The 23,967-nt window shown below is 35.9% G+C and overlaps 1 protein-coding gene across 2 annotated transcripts in view; it reads right to left on the bottom strand.

Annotated features, from left to right (window-relative positions):
- The window catches only part of SEMA3E (semaphorin 3E), a 141,675-nt gene that overhangs the window by 23,783 nt on the left and 93,925 nt on the right, over nt 1-23,967 (bottom strand). For both annotated transcript variants that reach the window (XM_035339722.1, XM_035339713.1), the window contains 6 exons: nt 18,330-18,423; nt 7,487-7,606; nt 5,322-5,464; nt 2,194-2,308; nt 1,820-1,889; nt 383-527 (listed from right to left, as the gene is read on the bottom strand). In XM_035339722.1, the coding sequence (XP_035195613.1) occupies nt 383-527; nt 1,820-1,889; nt 2,194-2,308; nt 5,322-5,464; nt 7,487-7,606; nt 18,330-18,423 (687 nt within the window). The remainder of the gene's footprint in view (nt 1-382; nt 528-1,819; nt 1,890-2,193; nt 2,309-5,321; nt 5,465-7,486; nt 7,607-18,329; nt 18,424-23,967) is intronic.

Here is a 23,967-nt window from a genome sequence, read left to right as displayed (position 1 = left end):
ATTCTATTCTATTCTATTCTATTCTATTCTATTCTATTCTATTCTATCCTATCCTATCCTATCCTATCCTATCCTATCCTTTCTATTCCATTCCATTCCATTCCATTCCATTCCCCTTTGGGTCCTGAATTCAAGTCCCATTAGGATTTTGAAATACCCTACTTGACTTCCCTGTTTTCCTTTCAGAGATATATTGTTCTGGCGCTTGACAAAACTTATTGCTAAGACATTCCACACTCTTTCAGAAGTGCTATAATATGTATATCCAAATAAATATGTCCTGGACTGTAAAGTCAGTAAGATTTATGCATTAGTAGCAGTTTGCTTTTTCTTCTTAAGTTCATTTACATGGGTAAAGAAGTAGAAAATAAATTGTACTTACTGAACCAGGTCTAGGATAAGGTACTTTCCCTTCGTACAGAGCCCAGTGGTATTCAGGTCCTTCTTTATGAGCATATGGTCCATTAAAAGCTGCTCGGACACTTGCCATGTGGTAAACACATACAGCATACCCTCTAAATATATTGCTATGAAGAAAAATTAAAAGACATTATTACAACAATATGTCACATTTGTTACATATAATACTGGTATTATCATAAGGTTAAAAAGAAGTCACACTGCAACAGCATTCATGGAGAAAAAAATAAATGGTGTTTCTTATATGCTTTTCTTGTAACTACTGTGTGCAATGTTCTTTACAAAGTCTTTAATATATTTATATTCATAATACTTAAAAAGTGCTCAATGCTTTTATCCAAAAAATTGAAGCAGGCTCTAAATTACTTGTTTATAAATGGAGAGGAAGGACAAGGAATTTATCTCTTTGGTCTTTGATCAGTGACTTAAACACTTAGCATTTTTTTTTTTCTCAAAGATTTTTCCTATTCTTGCTCCTTGGAAAGATGGGAATTATCTAAGAACTGACTGAAATGAACAGGAGTCTTTTTATATTATTGAGTGAGAATGCTGATCAGGGTTCATAAAGACCACACAATGTAGATCAATCCACAAAACTATTGTTTTTTGGATTTTTTTTTGAATTAATTAATTATTTTTTTTACATTCTTATTCTGGAGAAGCAGTTCATCTTTTTTTTTTTTTTTTTTTTTTTTTTTTTTTTATAAGAAACATAAAAGATCTCTACAAAAGAATTCTTTCTGAAGACTAGAAGGTGATCCAGATAATTTTAATGCCTACTGACATAGAAGGCCAGTAGGAAATAATAGGTGAGCACTTCCTTAAAGGACTATACTTCCTCTCTTTCTTTGAAAACAGAAAAATAGGAAAGATAAATAATTGCAATAGCAGTGCTGCTTCTTTCTACTAGTTACATCCTAAAGCTAGATCTCCAATAAACAGTCTTGCACTTGGATTAGGCTGCTGTGGAAAAGGAGGCCACCAGCAACATCACAGCTAATGTTTTGGGTTTCACTAAGAAGTCGGAAGGAATTTAAGCTGCTATATACTTAAACTTGAAATACAGTCAATCTCTTAAAGAAAGAAAGGTGGCTTTGATAGGCTGCTCTTATAAGTGTGCTGCAGTGCATACACATTGGCACTAGAAAATTTTCAAGCAGGGAAATATTTAGTTAATTAATGTTTTTCTGGGAAACAGATAGACTAGATCACTGTGTGAGAATTCAAGCCCCTGTCATAAAGCAATTTTACTTCAACAAGAAAGCCCACTGTGGATGAAACAAGGATTAAACTGTTTACTACATGTTTACTCTGGGATATTTGTCATGCAACTTCTAACTGTTCATTAAGCTGTTCAAACATTCTTCTATTGCTGTCATTATTTCTTCTAGTTGTTTACCTTGTAGTGTTGAAGAGGCCAAATATCACTGGATTTTTGTTATCACGAGTTTGCAGCAAAAACACATCCTCTGTAAAATTTAAATGTAGTGTTACTGGCTACTTTTCTCAGACTCAAAAGAGAAATTTCATTGCATAATGTTATTTTACTTACATGTGCTATGTATTTTTATGCAGAATTTAAAAGCAATGTTTAAAGACAACGCAAGTAGTAAAGGCATAATTGATGATAATTAAATCCCCATATATAGAACTTCATATACATTGCAAACAAAAGACTAATGAATACATGTACAATATTGGAGAATAAGATGTGTAACCATGAAACATCATTTATATGATGGTTTTAAGTTTGTTGAAGTCTAAGATCTTTACCTAATTCATCAAAATATGTATCAATTCCATTTCTCCCAGGCACAGAGCAAACTAATCTGGTTTTCAGGAAAGTGCTCCATTTATTCACAAGCATTCGTTGTCCTCCCATATCATTCTGCATAAAAAGAAACAAACACTGATGGTAGTTTGAATAAATATAAAACCACAGACATCTCCACTGAATTAGCCACTCATTGTATCTTTTAATGTCAAAAGTATGCATTTTCAAACCACACGTCCATTACTAGTATTTCTCTGGAGTTGCTTTTCATGTAAGATTGCGTTGATCGAGTCCAGGTCTCATTAAGAGCTGTGGGTTTGTAAGAATTTCTTGATTATGTACTGCATCCCTGCATATGTTAAATATACAGCTGCTGCAGGACTTCTTATTTCTCATTTTGGTTAACTGGATGTAGTGAGTACATTAACAAAGTTTAGCTTTGCTTTAGAAGCACAATGCAGGGTTTAATGTACATTTTTAGAAACTGAAGCTCTGGATCTAACTATAGAGCTAATACATCTAGGGTAAATCTGAGGCAAGCATCTATAAGGTGTTCTAACAAATTTTCAGTAACTTTAAATCCTGCTTTGCTGTGGCTGTTGGGTTGTTGTGTCAAGAAAAGGGTGCAAGCTGGGGAAGAAGACCAGCCTGGCTGAATATAGAGCTTTGTCTAGAAATCAGGAAGAAAAAGAGAGTTTATGATCTTTGGGAGAAGGGGCAGGCCACTCAGGAGTTCTACGGGATGTTGTGAAGCTATGCAGGGAGAACATTAGAAAAGCCAAAGCTGGAGCTTAATCTGGCTACTGCCATTTAAGACAATATAAAAAAATAATGCTTCTATAACTCCATTAGCAACAAAATGAGCACTAAGGAGAGTCTCCATCCTGTTTTGGATGTGGGGAGAAACATAGTGACGTAGGGTGAGGAAAAGGCTGAGGTACTTAATGCCTTCTTTGCCTCAGACTTTAGTAGTAAGACCAGTTGTTCTCTGGGTACCCAGTCCTCTGATCTGGTAGATAGGGATGGGGAACAGAATGAAGCACCCATAATCCAGGAGGAAATGGTTAGAGACCTGCTACTTAGGTGCACACAAGCCTATGGAGCCAAATAAGATCCACCCAAGGGTAGTAAGGTAGCTGGCAGAAGTGCTTACCAAGTCACTCCTGACATTAATCAGTAGTTCTAGCTATCCAGGCAGGTCTCAGTGGACTAGAGGCTAGCAAATATAACTCCTGTCTACAGGAAGGGCTGGAAGGAAGACCTGGTGAACTACAAGCCTGTCAGCCTGACCTTGGTGCCAGGTGAGGTTATGGAGCAGATCATCTTGAGTGTTGTCATGCAGCACATATGGGACAACCAGGTGAGCAGGCCCAGTCAGCATGGATTTATCAAAGGCAAGTCCTCCTTGATGAACCTGATCTTCTATGACAAGGTAATGCACCTAGCGAATGAGGGAAAGGCTGTGGATGTTGTCTACCTAGACATTAATAAAGCTTTTTGCACAGCATTGCTAGTCAGTCGAGGGAAGTGATTGTCCCACTCTACTCTGTGCAGGTGCGGCCTCACCTCGAGTACTGTGTGCAGTTCTGGGCACCACAGTACAAAAAGGACATTAAACTGTTGGAGAGTGTCCAGAGGAGGCTGATGAAGATGGTGAAGGGCCTAGAGGGGAAGACTTATGAGGGGCGGCTGAGGTCACTGGGCCTGTTCAGCCTGGAGAAGAGGAGGCTGAGGGGGGACCTCATCATGGTCTACAACTTCCTTGTGAGGGGGAGTGGAGAGGCAGGAGACCTTTTCTCCATAAACACCAGTGATAGGACCCATGGGAACGGGGTTAAGCTGAGGCAGGGGAGATCGATGTCAGGAGGAGGTTCTTCACCGAGAGGGTGGTTGCACACTGGAACAGGCTCCCCAGTGAAGTAGTCACTTCACCGAGCCTCTCTGAATTCAAGAAGAGATTGGACTGTGCACTTAGTCACATGGTATAAACTTTTGGGTAGACCTGTGTGGTGCCAGGAGCTGGACTTGATGATCCTTATGGGTCCTTTCCAACTCAGAATATTCTATGATTCTATGATATTGTCACTATTTCCCATTGCATTCTTGTGGAGAAACTGGCTACTCATGGCTTGGGTGGGCATACACTTTGCTGGGTAAAAAACTGGCTGGGTGGCTGGGCCTAAAGAGTTGTGGTGAATGGTGTTAGATCCAGTTGGCAGCTAGTCACAAGTAGTGTCTCACAGGGCTTAGTACTGGGGCCAGTTCTCTTTAATGTCTCTATATAAAAATTGGACAAAGGGATTGAGTGCACCCTTAGTAAAAGTTTGCAGAAAACACCAAGTTGGGTGGTTGTTCTGTTGTTCTGCTTGACAGTAGGAAGGATAGACAGAGGGATCTGGTTAGGCTGGATCAATGGGCCCAAGCCAACTTATGAAGCTCAACAAGCTCAAATGCTGGGTTCCTCCACTTGGGGCACAACAACCCCATGCAATGCTACACTCTGGGGGAAGTGTGGTGGAAAGCTGCATAGTGGAACAAGACCTGGGAGTTTTGGTTAATAGTTGGCTGAATATGAGCCAGCAGTGTGCTCAGGTGGCCAAGAAGGCCAACAGCATCCTGGATTGTATAAGAAACAGTGTTATCAGCAAGACTAGGAGACTAGGGCAGTGATCGTCCCTCTGTACTTAGGTCTGGTGAGGCTGCAAATCAAGTACTGTATTCAGTTTTGGGTGAAGGCTCTACAGAACAAATCTTATGAGGAGTGGCTGAGAAAAATGGGGTTATTTAGCCTAGAGAAAAGGAGGCTGAGGGGAGATCTCAGTGATCTCTACAGTTACCTCAAAGGAGATTGTGGTGAGATAAGGGTCAGTCTCTTCTCTCAAGAAACAAGCAATAGGACAAACAGAATAATAAGGTTTTTGAACTTTGTCCTTCTCTCTCAGCAGAATTCACTTTAAGCCCAGATTTTGGGTCACTTTTGATTTTTCTAATGTTTGAGGCTGTTTAGAAACAGGGTTTTCATTCAGACCTATAATTTACTCTCATGTACATTAACAGATGCTATATTTGCCTGGGGGAGAACAACCAAAATGTCCATTTCGTTGGGGTGTTAGAAAAAGGCTCTTACCGCACACACACGTCCCACTCTGGAATAAATGGCATGACTGCTTGTCTCAGCCTCTAGTGCTTTTTCAGTAAAGAAGAAATATACTTTGTTATCATCGTGGTCTTCATTGTCAGGAATCATGTATGAGCCAACAAACTTTGGTTCTTCAAAGGAAAATGAAAATAAATTGAGGTCAAGCTTATTAAAAGATTATTTTATTTTTTCAGTTCTTAGAATCAACTGATGGGAAAAGAAAAAAAAAAATGAACTGAAAGAGTCAGGGATCTGTCAGTCAGAACACTACCTGAGGGGAACATTGTGATGGAAAAAAAAAATGATTTTTTTTTTTTTTTGTAGGTGGGTATCTTTAGAACATGTGGAATACATTAACGTCAAACTATTTTTATAGCTCCAATTCATAAATCAATATTCCTTTTTGTATATGTGCAGGATCTCTTTCCAGTTCTGTTCTCCAGGGTTTATGTATTTTAATTTTTATTAAGCTGAAATCAGGCACTAATATTCACATAACAATCTCTTGTCCCATACAAATCAGGGATAGGAATGCTAACTTTGGAAAAATAGCCTTTTAGTTAAAAAAAAATCCCTGGTAGTGCAGCTCATAGGCATTATATGGACACATATCTTCATAGACAGAAGACACATTGTGTATATTCATTATGAAATTAAAACCTTCTAAAATTTTCCTCTCATTACAGAGTTGAAAACTACAAACTTCAGTCTATTCTATATATCTTTTAACCCCACAGCAAGTTGAACTGTGACTGATTTCACAAAATTGCAGCAAATTTTTACAAGCTCTTAAAATGAGAATGTCTTTTGTACAATTAGTACGTTTGCTTAAGAAGCAGCTGGTAGTGTAAATATTTTCTAAATTTATGTTCTGTATGAAAACAGTTACTATGTTTTAAGAAATTGCTAGAGAATTTTTGCTTGTAAATTTTCTGAAGTGTTTTTCAATATATATTTAAGGTCATTAAATTTCAAGTACAGAGTAAATTAAAAACTATGTTTAAGGCCATAATACTGAGAATGGTATATTACAAATAATGACATCTACCAGAGAGAAAAGCAACTTTGCTTGCATATTGAAAGCATCTATGTGATTGTTGCTACCCATATATAGCCAGTCTAAACATTCAGTTCATCACAGACCTAACTATTGGACATCATAACATTCTAAACACATTTTTGTGAAATGAATTTAATTCAAGTCTGATGCCAAATTAATGAAGAAAAAAAAAACATATGTAGCAGAACTTTTTTTTTTTTTTTTTTCCAAACAAATTTTTTTTCTCTTCTGATTCAAGAGAGAACTGCCTTGAAATTTGAGAGGAAAAAAATTTGTTTGGCCTTTCTAGCTATGTTCATTGAGAAGATAATGCTCACCATATGAATTACCATAAAAGGAAATTATTAACTCTTCTTGCCAAACATTAGCTGTAATTATGTCACTATTATGATGAAATATTGCAATACTTTTGGAGTAAGAAAAAATCAAGATTCTGGCTTTCCATTACACAGAAACTTCAGTGCTTTGAAATTCAATTACATTCCACATTGAACAGCATGAAACATTTCCTAAACTTACCAGCACAGAAATTTTCTCAGTATTTTTCTTGTGCAATATTTTTATGTTTTTCTTTGAAATAATCTGATTTTTAAAAATTCAATTGGACTGTATGGTTATTGTATTTTTATTATTTTGTGTTATTGTATGACACCTCTTTAGCAAAGAACTTGGCAACAACTCAGTTATTTGATTGCAACATAAAGATTAAATGATCTCATCTATAAAAAAACAAAAAGAGCACTATGTTCTAATTAAAAGCTCCCATTAATTAGAGAATTTTAAAATATTATTTTAATTATATTTGATGTCATGAAATAATATGGAATATCCAAAGTATATACTGAAAACATTTTTAAAAGTGAAAAAGTAAGGATTTCAAAGTCCCACTTATTAAAACTAATATGCAATCAGAGTAAAGATTTCAATTTTTTAAGCCTGGTGGGGAGTTAATGAAAAAAATCATGGAAAAAAAATCATCTGTAATTGGATATGCATATTCATGGGCAATGTCATTTTAATTTCTGGTTAAACATAAATTCTCTAGTCATCCAAAACACTGCAGGTTCTACATTCTTTCTTCTACTTGCTGTACCTTTTAACAGGCGCTCACTATCAGGTTCAGTTCGGAGATGTGCCATACGATTCATGGTGCGAAAGACAGCCGCATCTCTTCCCCAGTAGTCACTATAGAGACCAGTAAAAAGTTCACCACCTGTAGACCATATATAAAACAAACAAACCAACAAATTTGATAATGCTCTACTTACTAATTTAATTGCAAATGATGGGAACTGCATTATAAATGTGTCATTAGGATTGGCTCAAATTCAGGAAAGTGCGTCAGTAAATTACATGCAGTTCCAAGGGTTTATGGATATTGTATCAGCATTGTGGCAGTTACAATTGGAGCAGAATGAGGTCAAGAATTTCAAATTTCATTCATGGGCTCAACTTCATTTTCAAGACTGACAATGACTTTGGGATATATTCACACACAAAATGTGAAGTTATTAAAATAACATCTAACCACATTTACCAAAATACCATTTTGCCACATCAGGTACCAAAGTTCAAAGATCTCACTCTCATACAGTGTCTAGCCCAAGACATACCTACCCTTTGTCAACACCTAAATTGTCACCAGTGCAATGATTCGGATCAGTGGTTTGTTTCTGAATGTGCCCCAGTCTTGTTAATGAGGAGCAGCTAATTGCTTGGCCCCAGAACAGGATGTAGGGTTTATTTTAGAGATGAGAAATGGCTAGCAAGGAAGCAATAGCAATTGTGGGGAGAGAGGAAGAGAAGAGTGAGTGGGTAACAAACAAGACCCAGGAAACTGAATGAAAATACAGCAGCAGGTTCCCAAGGATGCAGCGCTAATGAATAGAATGATGATAGGTCCACCAGCCCGCTTATTTAGGCTACAGTGCATGGATACAACTTAAGGTGCCACTGTGCTTGAATCTACAGATTGAGCCTCAAAAAGGGAAGTGTTTTCTGAGGACAGTTGTCAGATTTGGCTATGTGCAAAATTTCGCTGAAAACTAAATTAATTAGTGAAGCACATACTGAAAACACTGAAGGCTGGATGCATTTTTGTCCTGAGCTGGGGAGATAAGAAGTAGTACCAGCCAATTTAGAAGAGATTTCTATAAACAAGCACAAGTTTTATTAGACTGAGTTTTTTTTTTTTTTTTTCATTTGTTTGTTTTATTTTTGTTTTTCCCCAGTCAGACTGCTGGAGCTGTTCCAGTTTACTTGGGATAAATGTATCTTGGGTGTATCTTGCTGGCTGAAGGGTTTAGGTGTTCAGAAGACAGAGGAAAATGAACTTATTTGCCCTTGTCCATCATTAACTTGTCTTCATATCGTTAAAATATTCACCAGATTAGGGACAGGACATGAGAACTCTTCTACCCTGCATATCTGATGGTGAATATTTGCTGAAAAAATTATGGGAGCAGAAATGGGGCCATTTTCAAAAAGGTTTAGGTGGCACTCATGAATTAAGCAAGTGTAATGAAATATTATAAATGATATATTGATTATCAATAACTTTTGAAAATCTACATATAGTTGGATGCAACTAGCGGATATATATATCTAGTTCAGAAATCTCGCCTATTACTATCTGACCCACCTAAAATCATGATGTTGGATATATTTTACTGTATTGAAAACTAGCAATAATTCTACAGCTTCTCTATGCATGGGTGCAATTCCCTGTTAACTAACCAAGCATTAAGAGTAATATACTTCATATCCATTTGGAATTAGATTAGAAATTTCTTAGGCCTAATTTTAAAAGCAGACACTGATGGTCACTAGGTGGCACCATTATGTTAGAAAATAATGCATCAGGAATTAAATTACACAAGAAGAGAGAAATAAATTATTTCCAGTTCTAGGCTAATCTGAGTGGAGTTTTCAGTGGCACGGTTTCCTAACTCATAAAAAATAATAATCACGACTAATCAGTTCAAATAAAATTTGCTCACATTTATAAAAAAAAAAAAAAGAAAAAAAAAAGGGGAAAACCAAGAATTTTTCTTGTTGACTTCCCTCAGTGTGTGAATTTAGTTTCTTTCAAGAGATATATATGAATGTAATGGTACAGTAACTCTAAATAATGATTCTGAACAACATAGAGTAGTTTGGTGGCTGGGGCTTGTTCAGAGACCTCTGCTGATTTAGAGAGACCTCTGCTGAGCACAGTTTTCCCTTAGGCTTCACTTTATGAAGAATGGATATTGCCTTGTAAAATACATGTTGGTGATTTAGTGTAAAATAGTGGCAAGTGAAATTAAATATAAATTATAGTATCAGAAGTTAATATAGTTAATATAAGTTAATATAGTTAAGAAGTTAATATAGTTAAGAAGTTAATCAGAACTAATAGAGATTTTTTTTTAACAACACAGAGGTATTTAAACAACAGAACTTGCCAGCATCTGAATAATGTTCTAATCAATCTTTACAACACAAAGTAACAAGTTACATTAGTCAGAAATCCCCCTTTAAGAATTTGATTGGATAATTTTTTATTTCATTTTTGTTTGGGGGGGTGGTTTTGTTCTTTTTTGGCAATTTTTGTCATGTGTAATAAAAAAAATATGGTTCCTTTATACTTTCAATGTGGTATTGAAATATGGAAAAAGACTCAGTGTCGGATAGATGATTCTTCACATTTCACTAGTGCTCAGGATACATACAAACATTCAGAAGTTCAGATGGGAAGCCTGTTCATTTTGTCTGACATAGGTCTAAATTCTGTATACATAACTAACCTGCTGCTATGATATCCCACCATACACCCAAAAAGTTATCACTAATACTAATACTAATTTTGATAACCCAAAATTAGTATCACTAATACTAATACTAATTTTGATAACCCAATAAGTTATCACTAATTTTACCTGTGAGATCCTGGGAGAAATAAATTGAAGTCCCAGTCTTGGATGGATATTGATTGTCCCATGAAAGCTATTTTACTGATACAGAAATTATATATATATATATATATATATTACAGTAAAGTATTACTAATCTAAACAGAAGACAAATGACAGGAGTGAACAGACAGGTGAAGGTTTAACAAGAGTGGTGAGATACTGAGGAGTGTGACTGGCAGAGATCTCAATTCAAGAACATTCAACGTAATTCTGAGATCTTTTACACTTTTGACATTAAGAGGATCTAATTTTTTGCTCTACAATAGTCCTTTGCCTATGTCCTTTAAATTCATGTTATGAATTTTGAACACCACTCGGTTTATACAAGTGCTGAATAATTCTAGCTTTAGACAACTAACTGAAGTTGAGTTTTGAAAAACCCTAGCAATATTTCTACTTTTTCTCCTCCACTGAAAACCTACTACTACATATCAACTCACTCCCATCCTAGCTGCAGGTTTTTATAGTGCTGCAAGTCACACTGGTAAACCAGTGTCTTTCAATGAAAATCAGCTGCAAACTGAGTGATTCCACAGACCATCACATCTCTTCGTCTCATCTGGTAAAACTGCAGATTCAGTAAGGAATTGTATTCACACATACTAAACAAATTAATTGCTAAAATTATGTTTTAACACAGCCTGGTTACTCCTGCTAAAACAAGAATGGAAATTTTCACACACCCCCATTTTTTTTTCTTAAGATTTTTTTTTTCCTTATTTAAGAGAAAAAAAATCCCCCTTCAACCCCTCCTAACTGAAAACAGTTTTAGCTCAAGTGATGTGCACACACTTTTAGCTATTATTTGTTTTGAGCAAACAAATACATTAAAATTCTGTTGGGACCAATTAAAGGTACCTTTTTTTTTTTTTTTTTTTTTTCCCTATTCTTGTCTATCCTTGCAGTAAAGAATAGGGCATAATTCAATCAATTCCAAACTTTTTTCCTCTAAAATCAAGAAATCCTAGATAACAACCCCTACAGAAAAAACAGATCTCATACGATCTTATAAAATATTGATACAATTTCAATGTTTATATAACAATCTCTGAACTACCCACCAATTACTTAATATTACTTATTTCCCTATTTTAGTTGATTAATTAATTATCTGGATGTGGCAGTTTTACACCATAATCATATATAATCTTCAGGGTGAATGAATTCAGGGTATATGTGAAATCATAAAAAAAAAAAAGATTATAAAGATCTTAAGATGTGTCAAGCATATGTGTATATGTAAAGTATTAAGACAAATGTTTCTTTTCACTAGGTTTAGGTCTACTCACACTTACTTGTTTCTCATCTACTCAAAATGCCTTTCATAATATGCAAAGTTAGAGCATGTATAAAACCATGAGTCTGATTTTGTTCTGGTGTTGGTGAACTACACACAAGTTAACTGTGCTAGAAATGGGCCTTGAGCTGTTCTATTAAGTTTTTTTTTTTTGTTTTTGTTTTATTCTCACTTTGACATCCATTCATGTCTTAAAGAGGCTTCTGCTATTAATAATGAGCCCTTATTTACTGTTTTTAATATAACTGAAAGACTAAGGCACACAATCAGAAAAGGTATTTTTTCATTGTTAACGTTGTTTTGTTGTTTCATTCATGTTTTAGAGATGTGAAGGGTGTGGGCAGCTTGGGATGCAGAGACCATGAGATGGTAGAGTTCAAGATGGAACTAGGCAGAGGAAGTAAGGCTAAAATCAGGATTGCTGCTCTGGACTTTCGAAGAGCCAACTTCGACCTCTTCTTGGATCTGCTTGGGAGTATCTCGTGGGCTAGGCTGCTAAAAGGCAAGGGTGCTTGTGAGAGCAACATTTAAACAGCACTTCTTCCAAGCTCAGGATCGGTGCATCCCTAAGAGGAGGAAATTGGGGAAGGGGGGCAGGAGACCTGTGTGGATGAGCAAGGAGCTCATCAATAAGATCAAAAGGAAGAGGAAGGTCTATGAAATGTGGAAAAAGAGCCTGTCCTCTTGTGAGGAGTATAGAAGTGTTGTCAGGGCCTGCAGGGACACGACGAGGAAGGCTAAAGCCCACCTAGAGATGAGACTTGCAAAAGAGATAAAAGATATTAAGAAGGTTTTTTTTTAAGTATGTAAACAGTAAAAGGAAGACTAGGGATAATGTGGGTCCCTTGCTGAATGAGGGGGGTGTCCTGGTAACGGAAGACACCAAGAAGGCAGAGGTACTGAATGCTTTATTTGCTTCAGTCTTTGCTTCACGGACTCCCCCCAGGGGACTCCCTGATCCCAGAGGGAGGAGAAAGGGTCTGTGAAACAAAGCGCTCCCCCCCTGGTTGATGGCAGAGTGGTTGGGAGCGTCTAAGTAGACTCAATGCACACAAATCCATGGGTCCTGATGGTATGCATCCATGTGGGCTAGGGGAGCTGGCACAGGTGATTGCCGAACTGCTCTCTATCATCTTTGAAAAGTCCTGGAGAACGGGAGAGATGCCTGAAGACTGGAGGATAGCCAATGTCACTTTGGTCTTCAAGAAGGGCAAGAAGGAGGATCCAGGAAACTACAGGCCAGTCAGTCTCATCTCTGTCCCTGGAAAGGTGTTGGAGCAGCTTGTTCCGGATGCCATCTCCAAGCAATTGGAAGAGAATAATATTATGAGGAGTAGTCAGCATGGATTCACCAAGGGGAAGTCATGCTCGACCAACCTCATTGCCTTCTATGATGGCATCACCAGCTGGGTAGATGGGGGGAGAGAGGTGGATGTCATCTACCTTGACTTTAGCAAGGCTTTTGATACTGTCTCCCATGACATCCTGATAGCAAAGTTGAGAAAGTGTGGGATAGAGGAATGGATAGTAAGGTGGGTTGAGAACTGGCTGACTGGCCGAGCTCAGAGGGTGGTGATCGGTGGCACAGAGTCACAGAGTCTGGCTGGAGACCTGTGACTAGTGGCGTTCCCCAGGGGTCGGTGCTGGGTCTGGTCTTGTTCAACATCTTCATCGACAACCTTGATGAGGGAATAGTGTCTGCCCTCAGCAAGTATGCTGATGACACAAAGCTGGGAGGAGTGGCTGACACACCAGAAGGCTGTGCTGCCATTCAGCAAGACCTGGACCAGCTGGAGAGATGGGCAGGAAGAAACCAGATGCAGTTTAATAAGAGCAAGTGTAGAGTCCTGAACCTGGGAAGGAACAACCTGATGTTTCAGTACAGGCTGGGGGACGACCTGCTGGAGAGGAGCTCTGAGGAGAAGGACCTGGGGGTCCTCGTGGACGACAGATTGACCATGAGCCAGCAGTGTGCCCTTGTGGCCAAGAGGGCCAATGGGATCCTGGTGTACATTAAAAGGAGTATGGCGAGCAGGTCAAGGGAGGTGATCCTCCCCCTCTACTCTGCCCTGGTCAGGCCTCACCTGGAGTACTGTGTCCAGTTCTGGGCTCCCTGGTACAAAAAAGACAGGGATCTCCTGGAAAGAGTCCAGTGGAGGGCCACAAAGATGATACGGGACCTGAAGCATCTTCCCTATGAAGAAAAGCTAAGAGACCTGGGTCTGTTCAGCCTGGAGAAAAGAAGACTGAGAGGGGATCTCATCAATGTCTATAAATACCTGAGGTGTGGGAGACAGAGGTATTTGGCCAACCTCTTTTCAGTGGTTTGTGGGGACAGGACAAGGGGTAATGGCCACAAGATGGAGCAAAAAAGTTCCACATCAACATGCGAAAGAACCTCGTCATGGTGAGGGTGACGGAGCACTGGAACAGGTTGCCCAGGGAAGCGGTGAAGTCTGCTGGGCAGCCTGCTCTAAGGAACCTGCTTTGGCAGGGGGGTTGTACCCAATGATCTTTCGAGGTCCCTTCCAACTCCTACAATTCTGTGATTATGTGATTCCTTTAAGGGGTTTCATCACGCTCTTTAATGATACATATGACAGACCTTCTCCATCTCATACAGAACCTTACTAACAGACCAACCATATTTATTGACAGCAATCTCTACCACATAGTAAAGACCAGACAGTAAAGTCAGATTTTTGGCTGAACTCTGTTACAAATATATGCTGTTTTGGAACTCTCAGTGTAAAAATTTCCAATTATTTTAAATTATTTGGTATCTTTTACATAAAATGCAGGTGATTTCATTCCAAAAACTTCATTCATACAATGAATTTTTATAAATAGGCTGCTTCCACCTTAGAAGTTGATTTCCTTCATTGGTTATTAGTATGCTTTGTGTACCTGCTTCAAACTGGAAGATGAAGTAGATATAAGCTATTCATCTGTAGTATTTTTATGTGAAATCCCATTATATGACTTTGTACAAAGTGGACCAACTCTGTTATGAATAAAGGTATAGAATATAAGCAGCGTCTTTCATGCATTTCTTTTTCTGTCAGCCATACCTTTTTTTTTTTTGTCAACTATTTTTTTTCTTGTCAACTGTTTTTTTTCTATGTCAACTGCAATTAAAACACCAGCTCAGATTTGTAGAAAGCTATACTTTTCCCAGTAGAAAACCACAAATTCAAAAGAAATTAGCATTTGTTTAGCCAGTAAACTTTCTCACTATAAGTGCTTTTCTGTAACTCAGTTATTGTCTTCTGTTCTGAGAGAAACCGTATTATTTTTAGGTAATTGTCTAGAATAAAAGAAAATACACAAATACATGAAACTGTTCTAAAATTGTAAGAACAGAAACGATTATCAGAATGGATTTCTTGGATCAAAAATTTTTATCAAATGTAGTTTAAGTTTATCACCATATGCTTGTGAAATGTTGCAGGTAACAAAATATAGGCATAAACTAATTTTGCAGCTTTCAAGAATTAGTGTGGTCTAAATTAATCAGTGTGCATGAACGGATATCAAACATAGTTTTGATTATTGAAAGCAGATGGGAGAGTTCATTAGAAATAAAAGTCCAAAAGTTTAAAATGCATTTTATCTAAACATGAACATTTTATTCAGCATGCTTGTCATCCCACATCCATTCTGTTTCCTGATAGTGACAATAAATTGATAAAAGTTAATTGTTCATAAATTGAGGAATTCATCACATGCTACTTTACCACTGGGTCAGATAACCTGTAATAAAACATATAACAGCATGGATATATAGTTTTAAAGCCAAGTCACGGATTATTGTTTTCTTGAAGTGGGGTTTTAACTGAAGTGTCAAAATAGGCAGAGACACAGCACAATGGATTCTATTTCTTCAATTTATCTGTCTAAATCTGTTTCTATTTAGCAATGGTGCAAATGATCTTGCAAGATGAACAGCTTTCAAACTTTTATCAGAAGTAGATAAAGTTTCTTTGTTAGTCTAATCCTCACTGCTAACCAATAGCTACACTGGTATAGACAGTTGTGTTAATGAGTTAGATATGGTTCTTACAGAGGTGGAAGCAGACTTTGGGTTGTTTTGTTAGGAAGAAAAGGAAGATGAGATGTGAAAGTCTTTAGTAACAGGTTTGCCTGAATCCTTTTCAAGGATATGCATGTTGTCTGAGCCTGAATGGGTGCAGCCTAGGGGTAGTGTCTCCAAGAGAACACTGATTCATACCAGCAGCAGTTTTCACTTTCTAATAAAATTGGAAGATGTGAAGAGGAATGCAGCCTGCAAGTGTTGGAGGGAAAACTGGAAGACCAGTCCTGAAGAGTTTGTGGTGCAGGAGTTGATATCTCCTGCCGTGGGGTCATGGCCACCATGAGCAGATATCAGGACTTGGTTGAATGAAGGGCCATCCTTTCTTTTTAGAATTGATTTGGGATAGATGTCTCAGTCTCATTTTCAAATGTCAATTAAAAGATTCTTTAACATTAACCATATTTAATGTCTCTTTCACGCTTTTTAAATGGATACCTACAGAGATAAAGTAAACACATTCTGTTCTCTAAGTAGCAGAGTTAATTCTGTTTATTCTGTAAACTGTATGTCTCTGGTTAGTAGAATATAGTGAAATATATGGAAATTAAAAAACAAACAAACAAACAGAAAAACAAAAAACTTTAGGATGTTTTTCTGAAGTGTTAGAAGTGTTCATTTTCAATAGAATTATAAATATAATAAACATAAAAATAATTTTGTTATGGTTTAAAAATATTCTGTGATCACTTGAAATGATAGAATTTCCAGTGGAGACCTTGAAAAAAAGCCAGTAAATAGCTTTCTCAGGTCATATTATTGTTGATGATGGAGTGAGAAATTGTCTATTTCTTGGAGTTGTACCAATGAGTTGATAAAAAAAAAATAAAATGATTTTTTTCTGTGTTTATCTTTCCATGTTAGCTAATTGAGATAGCTAATTATTAGGAAAAGCTTATTTAGTGAATTTCTCTTTCAGTTAAAGCTGTGAGGATCCATAGGACCTCCCATAATCCAGGCAAAGTAATGAACAGACCAAAAGCACAATGACTAATCATTCGTCTCAGTTGGTCAATCTGGCTTCCATTTAAGCAAATAAAATTCACATTGATCTCACAGTAGGAACATGATCAGGTTATTTATTTAGTTTTGTCTGAATAAGGAGGACTTCAAGATTAGACCATGAGGTTTCAGGCCTACAGCAAATTCCATGGGATGAGCCTTTGTTCCCAGGTTGAGCTGAGACTGGAATCTGTTAAAAATGTTAGAAACAATTTAGAAATAAGAGTGGTAGAAAAGCATAAAAATCTGTATGTAATGGATTGTGAAAGGTTAGTCAAAATACTTTCTTTTTTTTTTTTTTTCCCTTGATTTTCTCATGATTTCTTAAACCACTAACTCAAGAGTTTGAGTTGTAATGTTTGATAATGGAAATGAACAAGATTTTGATGAATTGCTGTAATTTGAGAAATTTGGCATTATTGGTAAATATTCTTCTTGTGATTTGCTGATGTAGAGGAACAAATAAACCTTGCTTATCAAAATATATCTGTCACTCATGGTAAATGCTTCCTCACAATCAAGGGTTCTCTATATCATTGTAGTTAATAACTAGAAACTTTAACTGTTTAAATTTAACTGTTTAATTTAACTGTTTAAATTAAAGATCCAACTTTAAGATTTGAAATGCAGTAGACATATCAAAGGCTGTCTACTTTTTTTTTTTTTTTCTCCTCCCTGAGAAATTTAAAAATTATTTTATCCTTAACCTCTCTTTTCTAGTTCTTTCTTTCACAGACTACTCTTCTAGAATACTCAGTTTTAATCTTATTTATGTTTCCTAAAAGCACATAGTCACTGTGTTACTCCCTAACTGTATCTAAGTTTTACCCTTTACCTGCTCTTCCAGTCTATTTTTAGCCAATGTACTGTAATATTGCTAAGACTGTGTTTACTTGATCTCACAAAATGCTTTCAGGAACACATTACAGAAGAAAAATGTATGGTTTGCTGTATTACAATTTCAGAGGTCCCAGCATAGCAGTGATAAACTCACCAGCAAGGCACAGAGAAGCACTATCTAACCACAGCTTTCTGGCACTGCGGGACTTACACTGAATTCTGTCTTTATAACTGTTGAGTATAAGATCAACCGTCAACACAGGGAGTCATCCATTTTTTTTTTTTTTTTTTTAAGGCAGCACCGAAATAAATCTGTGTAAACAATTAGTACCTCAGATACAAAACACAGTTAAATTCACATTTTTACAAGATGTCTGTTATTCAGATTACATCTCAGAAAAAGAAAAATGGTTAGGTTTGCATATTTGTATCGCTGTTGTAAAAGATTAATCTAGGCATATTGCTTTGCTTTGAAGGAAAACAGGAAATTATTTTCAAAATTGCACAACAATCAATTACCTTTTCAGGATGGTGCATGTCATATAGCATCTACTTACTTCAGTGAGGCACTCTTGCTGAAGTTAATGCTGCCTGGGATGTAATATTAATGTGGGCAACACTGTGAGGATTAAGTATGACATGTGGAAGGTTACAGTGAAAGACTGACAACACCCTCAGTGTGCTGAAGAAAGAGACTCAGAATGAATGATTGACAGGATTGTGAAGGTTGTGACATAAAGATCATTACCAATTAAGATGGAGGTGAAGGAAGAACTGGGGTCAAAAGGGCACCTGCCTCGTCCTCTCTCAAATTTGTGCGATTCCAGTTGAAACAGATGATCCTTTAAAAAAAAATCACAGAAAACAGTATAAGCCCTGCAGGCAAATAAAAAATTCCTCAGAGACCAACTTTAACTTTGTTATACCTTTTTTTCTGAATTGAATTAATTAGGGAGTAAATGCAATTACCGTTGCTCACTGATATACTTGTAAAAATTATCTGGATTTCTACAAATCACCATTGTGTTTTCACTGCCCAAAAAAGTCATTAAAATATGCAGTAAAATTTTACTTGTTTCATTTCTATGGGAGTAGGGAAGGAAGATTCCTCTATCTTTACTCCAAATCACCTAAACGTTAGATAGATATCTAGCCATGGAATGCATTTTCTCTCTTTAAACACTTTTTTTTTTTTTTTTTTTTTTTTTTTTTTTTTTTTCCAGTAGTAGTTAAATATATCATGCTGTGTTATCTTCTGCTGGTAGGTTTGAGACGTTTATATATATTCTTCCTAAAAGTATGTTTAGGAGTGAATCCACAGTTATAGTTTTCAGAGCAGATGTGATTTCTGCAGTAAATTTAACAGAATATCAGCATAAGAAGAATATTGGAAACTTTGTTAATTTTTGTTTGCATAAGGCTTTGAAGGCTGGGAATTGAAATTCAAATTTTCATTTGAAATGCTACTTCTGTCTCATCTTTCTCAGAAGAGTCCAATAAATGCTGTTGTCTGATGAATTTATCAAGTGACAGCCATCACATTTTTTTTTAATGTATAAACAACAACAAAAAATGTTACAAAACCCTAGAGAATAAAAGGGAAATAGAGAGAAAGCTCATCTATAAAATCTTCATAAGCCACTCAGCCATCAAGTGTGTAACCAAGAAACATTATAATAGTCTAGCAGTTCCAGTTTGAAGTAATAGTTTTATTCCAAAGGTTAATGAAATACAGATTATATAAACATATCAAATAAATTCAATCTACCTAGTCAGTAAACTAACCTCAGATTCAGGTTGCTAATATAATAATTTTAAGGCATAAAATGACCTCCATGACATAAAATAATGGCAGGACATCCCAGAACTCTGATGTGGATCTACTTGGATCTCTCCCTGGATCTTGCCCAAAGATGTTCAGGAGCTTTTTAATGAAAAAAGTCAGATTTTACTAGACTGCAAATTAGAATTCAGTATTTCCTAAGGAAAAAAAATCTCAGCATATCTACACTGGACAAAATAAAATGTATATATATATATATATATATATATATATATATATATTTCCTCTTCATACCGTGTCCTGATAGTCCTTGTGTGGTTTTATGATCTTTTAGTCCTTGCCATTATAACAAGTTCTTTTTTTTTTTTTTCTACTGTTGGTTACAATTCATTTATTTGGGGGAGCATCTGTGGGAAGGTGTTACAGTGTATGCATCTCAGTCCTGAGCAAGTTGTGCTTTTGAGAGGCACAGAAACTTGATTATGTGTCTGCTTTGTCTAATGCTTTATGCTTCCCTCTCCATTCAGGTCACCCTCCTGCGTCCACCCATCTAACTCTAAAACCTACAAATCTCTCTTCCCAAGCAAAACTAATATTCCCTTCTCTTTAAGTAGAGAAGTTATGCTCCTAACTGTTCATGGCAGTTATGTTTTCCTGAATGAAACATAAAATATGTACAAAGAGAAAAAATGTAGAAGAGATACTAACCATTGCGTATAATGGAAAACTAATAAGATAATTAAAAAATACAATTAAAAAAATAAGGAAAGTGGGAAAATTGTAGAGCTGTTAGTGCCCACTCCTGGATGATTAATGGAATTATGTGTGATTGATGGAATTATCCAACTATGTGTTTCATTGTTGTACCTATCTTTCATTCCCATCTGTCTAAATAATACATTACTTTTTTTATTTTTTATTTTTTCCTGCAACTTCTGGTCAGAAAGTAAGAATTCCATTAGTTGGATAGTTTCCATAAAAATGGAATGTAACCCAGAATGCAGTTCTGGAAAATAAAACATCTGTTTCTTATCTACTTGAAGTGAAAAAGCCACCCCAAAATAAAAATAACAAGCAGAAACCCCACAAAAGCTAGTAACAGTCCTAAAGCCCATGAGGTAACAAGACACTCAGAATCTTATGTCTCCAGAAGCTCCTTTGTTGAGCAAACCTGGCACGTTACCCACAATTGTGCCTTATGTTAAAGCTGATGCAGCAAAAAATATAAGCATTCTGGGTAGAGAGCACTGTTGCAAGAATACTATTTTATGCTTCATCAGCTACAATTGTGCATAAGTAGTAACTATTACCACTCTGTTCTTGGGTACATTTCAAACAATGAATAAATATATGTGTGTGTGGAAATCTCAACCCCATTCCACACTTTTCAGATATCACATGGATATATTTTTATTTATTTATTTGTTTTTAAATAAAAAAACATAATCTTGTGGGTCAACAGTAGAAAAAGAGTAGCAAGAAGAACTCAGGAAGGGAAAGAAAAACTTTCTGAAATTATACAAAGGGACTAGGAATTCATAATTGTCATAAAATATCATATAAAGAAATCAGGAATTAAAAATAAAGTTACTCATGAGAAAGCTAACCTTCTGGGACCTTAGCTAAAGTATTTGTCAATTTTTCTTAATAAAGAACTGGAAGAAGCTGTAGAAGTAAGGAGTAAAAAGGAGTAAGAAGTAAAAGGAGAGATAAATTCAGAGTTTCAAATTTAATATAATTTCATAATCTTAATACTTTCTATTTGTTTTTCCCACAATAAAAGAAAAATGCACTTGCCAATGATAGGCAAAAAGAATAATATTGTAACTTACTGAAGTAACCTACTCAGGTAAAGTGAACAAGTATGGAAATAAAAATATTTTGAATCAATACTTATAGAAGTTGTGTTATTTATATCTTGTGGTTTATCCTTTAAGGTTCATATTTCATCCTATGGAGGAAAAAAAGTGAAATTTCCCTGGACAATAGGTGATCTCACTTGTTTATCATAAATCAGATTTCATATTCAGATCTTTTCCTGGTAAAACTCCACTCATACAGACCACTGAGACTTGGTGCATTGTGGGATTCTTCCAGAAGATGTGGAAGGATTTTGTGTCACTGTACTCCAAAGTATAGTATGACAATGAAAAATTTACTAATGTAGTTAACCATTCACCTGAGAATTAGAAAAATCAATGGTGAAGATAAGCCCATCCCTTTTAACTTTCATGACATATGCGTGTTTAATACAGCTAACTGTATAATCATGGAATGAAAACATTAGGCAGCATGCACAGTGTCCCTTTACTATCTATATTTTAACAGCTGGAATTTCTGAATAAGGATTGTAAATTAAATACATAAACCCTTGCTAACAGTGAAAGTAAACAAAAGTTTGGATTTCAATGTAACTTGCACAAGTTTCTAAATGGATCTCATCAGTCTTGATACAAAACAAGATGCACATCTCATAAATGCTTGCAGATGCATGAACTGTCTGAAAAGTCACTGCAAAATGTAAGCAGTGACTTCTCCAAGAGAGATTTTCCACCTTCATATTTTAGGACAGCATACCAAATATTCCATGGTTGCAATAAATTATTCCCAGTACTGAAGCAAGTAACTGAAGATCAGGTGTTAAATGTGTCAGCTTCCACAGGATGCCAATTTAAATGAAATAAGCGTTACATATTAATAATCAGCTTTGAAGGCTAATACCATGATTCTAACCCTCCTTGCTGTTTGTGACATTGGAATACTTTGAGAAATGTCAGAAGAAAACTGACAGTTTCCTCAAAGATAATCCAACACTGCAATTCAACATCACAATTTATTTTATGGGCACTCCTCAGTGGTTAGGATAAAAGTAATGCAAAATTCTATATGTAGGACTGGTAGCAGAATTATTAATTTCTTCATGTAGTTTGGAAAAAAAATGGTGCTCTGGGTTTGATTTATGATAACTGTGACTCAGAAAACCTTATACAGCTTTAAAATAATTGTGTAGTTTAAAAGGATAGAAGATATTTCCAAGGATGTCAAGCATTTTACTATTAACTTGATATGAATTGATAATTTTAGACAATGAAGAAGAATGTAGGTTATAAATAATAATGAAAGAAAAAGTCAATCAGAGACATTAAAATTTAAAGATTGTATTTAACTTTTGTGGCAGAAAATTGCTATCTCATGACAAGTGCTGCTTTGCTCTGGTTCAGGACATTATTTATGCATGTAATTAATTTAAAACATATGCTTTCTTCCACTGCTATTCAGCAAAGTACCTAAGCCTATTCTCAGCTTTAATGCAATGTCTATATGTTTTGACTAAATCAGGGGCTTAGAAATATAGAGGCTTTGTCTGGGATTTCCTATGATATAATTTTTATGAGAAAAAATAATTTTATTTTCTTGAAGTGGATTTCTTTTCACTCTCAATTGTTAATATTTTCCAGGTAACAAAAAAAGTAAACATACCACAGTGCCATTTTTAAAGGAAATTTAAACAATTTCAGAACCTTTTATTACATTCTTAACTGTATATGCATACTTGCAAAGTGTAAAACCTAGGTTTGCTCTCCAGGAGACATGTGCCTTTTTATTGTTATTATTATTATATATATATATTTATATTGCAGAATAGTAAATAATATTTAAAGTATTTTGGCAGTCAGATTTTTATACTTTTTTTTTTTTTTTTTTTTTTTTTTTTTTTGTGAATACAGTTCTTAACATTGGGTATGTTACTTTCTACCACTATAACTCACTGCACAAAATTCATTCTTAGCACTAATGATCTCATAACTACATGACCTTAGAGTATGAATGGCATTACATGCAAGAGCTGTTTGTTGTGTTTCATATACTAGGGGCCATATATTTGAAACTTTTTAATACAGAACTAATGGAACCTGTGAAAGTTCACCTGCAAATAGTGTTGAATGGTGAAAATGTAAAATAGGGATGCATTGCTTTTGAGAAAGAATGAAAAAAATTTTTTAAAATATGGAAAATGTAGGGAGAATAAACATAGGATTCACTTTATTTAATCATAGGGTTCTGATTGAGGAAGAAAAACTGTAGGGATAGAACAGGACACATTGGGACACACTGACTTCATGAGGGAAGACCATCTTAATGGACTGATTGACTGAATGACCCGGTAAGGTGGGATTTCAACAAGTGTCATTGGATTTGGTCTCTGAAGCCTAGAGAAAAAAAGGAGAGCTGCAAATGGAGGGGGTATGTGAAGGAAAGGGATCCTGAGGGGTTCTTCTCCTTTCTACTGTGAAGGAAGCATGTTCAGAAGCTTTCATCGCATCTATTTATGCTCGTGCACAAGAGCTGGGAGGTTAACTTTCATTTGCAAGGCAATGTTCTCTCATAGAGTACTTCCATTGAGGTCCACTGCAGTTTTGCCTTTGTTACTTGCTTTTGTATATTACTTTTATGACAAATACACTGAAACCCTTGTCACAAAATAATGGATATCATTCTTGGATTCACTCATTCTATGCAGTCATTGTTTTCTAATACTGTCTTAAAACCTAAGAAAAAAAAAATAAAGTTACACATTGGAAAACGTGATTTAAGAACTTCA

This window comes from Oxyura jamaicensis, chromosome 1 (assembly GCF_011077185.1).
Source record: "Oxyura jamaicensis isolate SHBP4307 breed ruddy duck chromosome 1, BPBGC_Ojam_1.0, whole genome shotgun sequence".
NCBI lineage: Eukaryota > Metazoa > Chordata > Aves > Anseriformes > Anatidae > Oxyura > Oxyura jamaicensis.
This window is presented reverse-complemented; position numbering and strand designations above follow the sequence as displayed.